The following is a 6170-nucleotide window of genomic DNA, read 5'->3' on the forward strand; positions in this document are numbered from 1 at the left end:
CTTTCATATTCCTTGTTTGGAACAAATCCAAAAGTGGTAAAACATTTCAACTTGCTGTCAAGCTAGTACTGAAAAGTTGTCCTCCCTTAGCTCTCTGGAGGTCTTCAACCTGGCCTCAACACCTCTTACCGTATAAGAAAGGACTTATAATGTGGACCGTCGGCCATCTGCTTGGCAAAGAGCCTGGGCAACCTTCAAGTTACCTTACTCAGGCATCCAAAACCTCTCTTCATCAGGATGAGAAGCCGTTTTCCTCATCCTTCCCCACACCACTGATGACTTCAGCTAGTCTGGTCTTTCTGGTCCACCAGAAAATTACCATCATTGAGCTGGGCTGGCTCAGAAACCTCCAGGAACATTTTTACTACTTCTCCAAGGCAAAGAATTTTGAAAAGAAAACCTGGTTTTTTCTCTGAAAAGTGGAGGGGTGGGGGGTTTTCCTTTTACCTATGCTGAAAACCACACTTACGGGAAATGACCAATGTAAAGATCACTTCCTTCAGCCTCAAGAGTCCTGCTGTACCAGGGTCAGTTGCTAAAAGGTAGCGAGAAGCCCTCCCGCAGTATAAAAGGAAATAATCCGTTGTATTTATTTCCCTGACATCCTTTTCTGGGTGAAACCTATTCGAGGAATAGCAAAAGCGGGCTCTTTGGTCAGGTATGTCAGAGGTCAGCAAGAAAAAAATCCCACCACTTTTTACAGAGAGACAAAAGGACAGAGTAATAACCCTGCAAGCTTTTTATAATGCTTTGGGAATTGTTTGAACTTTTTCTACCCATCGTTGTCCTCTCATTTCAGATTTCTCCTGCTCATTTCTGTCTTAAGGAAAGGACTTTGATTTTTATAAATTTGCAGGCAGGCCATAAATTTAAATCAGCAGTAAAATAATTCAATAATCTCTTGCAAATGAAGGATCTTCTGAGCTTATAGAGGTTAATTTACCATTATCACTTCCTCCTAATTCATTACTATGAGCGGTTGCAAGTAAAATGTCACAGTGCGTGCTCGTTTCTCCTTGTCTTGCTACAAATGCCATATGGATTTTAGCAACCAGCTCCTTGAGCCCTCCTTGGCTCTACATTTGACGTGGAGCCGATGATCCTTCAGACAGTTCTCTTGTGCAGGCTCTATTTTGAAATAGCGTACAAATACTTCTGAACAACTCACAAATTGTCACTTTTAGCTGATCTAAAGCAGCAGATTTTAATTATCTGTATGTGTAAAAGTTACATTCTATACGAAATTCTTACATGTATCCTATTAACGCAGCTTCGAAGTTAACCCCGCTTTGTGGAGCCCACCATTGTCTGCCGACTGATCTCTGCAGATCTAGGCCAGGTGTTGAATAACTGCAATGTCTCCCTTCTGCGGTGTAGGTAGCCGATATGTTTCAGATTATTTTACAGAGTTCATTACAACAGTATCTGAGCCCCAGCTGAGCAATAAACGTACTTTCATCTCAAGTCCATACTGTATGCTGGACTGATCCACAAGAGCCGGGGTCTGGCCGGGGTTCTGGAAGCAGCCCAGCGGCTGCTCTGTAGCAGGAGCGCAGGATCGGGCCCCTGGGTCTCCACAAGAGCCACGGTGAAGAGAGGAGTAAGCAATGGCCAGTCCCGTGGCCCTGCAAACACGTGAACTCGCTCCTTCAAAGCTCTGCAGGCCCACGTCAGTGCCTGGTGTTTGATTAATTCTGGTACAATGACACAAGCCACCACAGTACCTGCACCGGGAGGTGCAGTTTTCTCTCTTCCCCTTTCATGTACACAATACAGACTTGACGCTGAACACGGAAAACAACCTTCGCTTTGAAGACTCTGCTGTTGATTCCTCAACTCCAACTGGAATTGCACACTTTTATCTCTCAACTACTTCAAACCTTTATGATTATATTACAACTTCCCTAACACAAAGACTCGCAGAAGGCAGCTGTTCCTATCTAAATTCACAAAATTATCATACCTGGGTGGCACCAAACCCACTTTTTCTATTCCTACCAAGGACTAGAGGGATTGTACCCAAGGGTAAGTCTGTCAACTCAATACTCATAAAAATTCCAGTTCTAAAAACCTGCTCTAAAAATTTTTTGTTTGCTTTAGCTTTTTGCTGCTTTATTTGTGTGTTTTTAAAGAACATATATCTTTTTTCCTTTTAAAATATAGATTATTTAATTTACCAGGCAATTTATCACCTTCCAGTATATCACAGGTGATGTCTTGATGCATTTTAAATACAAACCCACGCTTATTTTTTAATTATAATAATGTTCTTTATAGCTGCACACTGTTGGAACACCTATTGTTATCCAAAACATGCGGCAGGTAAGAATGAAACTAATAGCTTGCTCGCTTCCTTCCTTCCGCTCCAAAAGGTGCTGGCAAGCGCTTGTGGTTAGATGGGGTCTGCGTCGGTGATGGCCAAAGTCACCTCCTTGTTTTGCTTGGGCTGGGGGTTCTTTTTAACAGTATATCCATATTTTCACTGCCAGTCTGACACACAGTAGAATGAGCTGCGGTACTAGTTTCTCAGCACTATTTCATTGCCATGTTTTCAAACCAGGGAACTATATAAAAGTTTTCCTAAAGACATGAAATCCTTTTGATAAACATGCCAAAAATATGGGAATCATTCTAGACCTGAATTAGGCCCAATTCACAACTCCCTCATCCTCAGCTCGCACCACAATTAAATGCGGAATAAACACATTGACTGCGGTGGTGTTCCCAAGGATCAACTGAGATCAGAATCCAATCCACTTTATCTCATCTTTTCTTCTGAAGAATTTCCATCTTTTTTCTAGAGAGCCCCTAAAGAAGCTTTAGAAATCTGGAAAAAAAACCAACCACTTTCAAACCATTATGTTCAATCCTTTAAGTAACAAAAGAGGAAGAAAGAGAGCAGCAGTTCACCATGGATACTATTGATTGAAACCATTTAAATACCATCTGAAATGTCACTGACATTTACAGCTACATTTCTTTTTTCAAAAAAACAAAGAAATTACACATGTTGACAAGTAAATAACACGAGATTGCTGATCTTGGCAGCTGTCACCTAGACATGCCAATAAATTATTCATATCAGCTTCTTTTATTGTCTTGCCCATTACAAATGGTGCAGCACAGGTCAAAACAGAGATGTTCAGAAATAATGAGTCTTGTTATCGGGACTTCTGCATGGAACGGACGGGTCCAAGCACAGGTGGGCGGTCCAGGGTCTGCCCTGGGGCTGGGACAGCCCTCAGACCCTCACGGGCCACGCCATCTCTCAGCCTGTGTCCCTTTGCCCAGTCCCACTCTTGCACTTCGCAGCAGCAGGGCTGGAGCCCCACAGCCGCTGGCTCCGTCCTGCCTGGCGTTAGCTGCAGAGCAGGACTTCTCAAAGCCTCACTCTCTCCCAAGAGCTCTTCTAAGGGAAGTCAAACACACAACTGCAGTTGCTACACCTCTGCCTATGGAGAAACAGCCTTCCTCCCTGTGGCAGCACCCTCAGAGCTGACAGAGCTGTTGCAGTAAGCCAGCTAAGGGCATTAGGATCCTCGGGGTCTTTAGGCATCCAGGATGTGCCTCAGAAGCGAGAAGGCAGAGCTTGAAGATGCTACATGAATGTCTGACTGACTGCATGCGAGCCAGGAGCATCCCACTGCTTCCGGGTATCTGTGTGGATTTACAACCCGTTATACTAACCAGTGTCACAGAGCAGCAGCAAACGTAGGAAAGAAAATAACCCCCGTGAAGCCTATGTGGCAAAAAAGCTTAGAGGAAGAACGTGTATTTTTAAGATGGCTTAAATGTCTCCAAAACTAACAAGAGCAAAGAGATTAGAATGATAAACCATGACCTGCTGAAACCAAACTCTTGCACAATATTAAGTGCTTATTATATTTCTATTACCAATACCTGATGCTTTGCTGACAATATATTGATCTTCAGTCACACTGTTGAGAAATTTATTACATCATTTCATGAAAACTACACAAGTTAATGTAACAGAGTATTATATTTTCCCTCTGAAAAGCCAGAAAATTTCCCTGCTTATAAGGAAATATACATCAGCTGTGGCAAATATTGAAATCATACTTTATAAGTATTTTAGTGTTTGAAGCCTTACCACGACATGAAATATGGGTAATTTTTCTTCTTGCAGATCAATAAGAGGTCTGTTTTCAAAATGACTTCATATTGATTGAAGGGTCAAAAATGCCCCAGGTATTGATTGTCTGCATATAATCACGTTTTGCTCAGTAAGTTAACCTCGTCTACAAGTGAAATGAAAAGAGATGCACTATATCACTTAAGCAAAATATTTTCATTGAATTTGAAAAATTGCTTCCATCAGTCACCAGTGTCTCACTGACAAGGTATTTTCTTTGCCTTTTTTTTTTTTTTAAAAAAACCACTCAGGAAGTAGATTTACATCGAATCAACAGCCAGGACAAGCTGGGCCTTACTGTGTGTTACAGAACGGATGATGAAGATGACACGGGTATTTATGTGAGTGAGGTAAGATGGAGCTGAGTTCCATAAGATTCAATTCATCTTTTAAACTGCAGTGCTGGGCACTAAGACATTGGTCTTCTGTTTGTACTGTTCAAAAAACAGCCAGAACACTGTAATGGCAAGAAATCTGATTATTTTTCCTTTTCTCCAAACAGAGTGAAATCCTGCATCCACTGAAGTCAGACTTCATTATATTAACATTTAGGGTTTTTTTTTCCCCAACACAGTCTCGGTGTTCAATTGCAGATACCGTTTTTGAAGTATTTGTAATATATTCCCCCTTTAATTCCTGTTCTCAATTACTTCAGAAACAATCTAAACGAAAACAAACAAAAAACACCCCCACATTTTTATTTGCAAAGATTTAGGGTCCATTTGTCTCTCTTTGCCCCCTTTCATGAAATAACTAGCACGTTATACATAAACTTTTTATCACGCAGATCCATTTCAAATTAGTAGCAGCAGTTTAGGAAAGAAACTCATAACTAAATCTAAAATCTGCCATTAAAATGTGTCATTTAAGATATAACCGTTCCTGTTCTGCATGCAAAAACCGGTTCTAATCAGAGCACTGTGTTGTAAAGCAAAACATTAAATTATGAGGTAACTCAATATCGTGCAAATGTGATAAACCTGCATTCTCCGAAGACACATCTCAGGATGAACCATTTTGGGGTTGAAATGATCATTTTAATTTGCATTTCACCTTGTCTGCCATAAGCAAGGAAAAGTCCTGCAGTCACTAAGCGAGACACAATGGCCGGCTACAGCGGCAAGGACAGGCACTGGCCCACAGTCGTAACACCAATACCGGCTTTACAAGGGGAAGCAAACACTGAGCTCTCAGATCTCCAGAACGCTCACACTTCTCTTATTTTGTAGATTGATCCCAACAGCATTGCCGCAAAAGACGGCCGACTCCGAGAAGGGGATCGCATCATTCAGGTACGCATGTAAGCAGCTGAAAGTCTGCTGGCACACTGATCCGCTGCGGGGTCTTAATGTCAGTGCAGTCTTTAGAAGTCGTTCCCTTCACACTGGTATTCATATGCTTCCTCTTCACTTTCTAAGTATATCTCCCTTTTCGCTGCCCTATCTCAGTCAGACTGTGGATGGCCTGGCCAGGCAAAGCCCTGTATTGGCCCCACCCCGCAGACTCTGTTTTGTCGGCAGACGACATCTGCTTCTGATACACTCCCACGTGTAAGCCTTCCTTCTACCGCAGGAGCCTCCCTTTTGGCCCACGCTGTTATTCCTCTTTGCAGAATCTCTCCAGGCAGCCCTGGTTATTTGCAGGGGTGTTAGCACTTGCTCAGCAGGCGGAACCCCTGCTGCTGCGCGCCAGAATGAATCATCTTCCAAGCGCAACACCCCGCGCCACAGGGGCTTTGTCAGAAGCAGTCTGTCTTCCGCACAGACACCAGCGCGAGCGGAGCTCCACATCCCTTTCAGTCTGGGAGCATCACCTGCAGCCTCACCCATCCCACACAAGGATGTTCCTGTTCCTTTCCACCCCCCAGACCTAGTGTTACGATTCTGCCCAACCCTCGTGTTACGATTCTGCCCAACCCTCGTGTTACGATTCTGCCCAACCCTCGTGTTACGATTCTGCCCAACCCTCCTTCTCCAGTACCCGTTCTCCTACGGGCTGCGCCTGGCCCATGCTGCCA

The 6170-nt window shown here is 43.3% G+C and overlaps 1 protein-coding gene across 1 annotated transcript in view; it reads left to right on the forward strand.

Annotated features, from left to right (window-relative positions):
* The first annotated feature begins 2313 nt into the window (after nucleotides 1-2313).
* Nucleotides 2314-6170, forward strand: part of PDZRN3 (PDZ domain containing ring finger 3) — a 7922-nt gene continuing 4065 nt past the window's right edge. The window contains exons 1-3 of the mRNA XM_010134362.1: nucleotides 2314-2322; nucleotides 4405-4503; nucleotides 5383-5445. Coding sequence (XP_010132664.1) covers nucleotides 2314-2322; nucleotides 4405-4503; nucleotides 5383-5445 — 171 coding nt within the window. The remainder of the gene's footprint in view (nucleotides 2323-4404; nucleotides 4504-5382; nucleotides 5446-6170) is intronic.

This window comes from Buceros rhinoceros, unplaced genomic scaffold (genome assembly GCF_000710305.1).
Source record: "Buceros rhinoceros silvestris isolate BGI_N320 unplaced genomic scaffold, ASM71030v1 scaffold29324, whole genome shotgun sequence".
NCBI lineage: Eukaryota > Metazoa > Chordata > Aves > Bucerotiformes > Bucerotidae > Buceros > Buceros rhinoceros.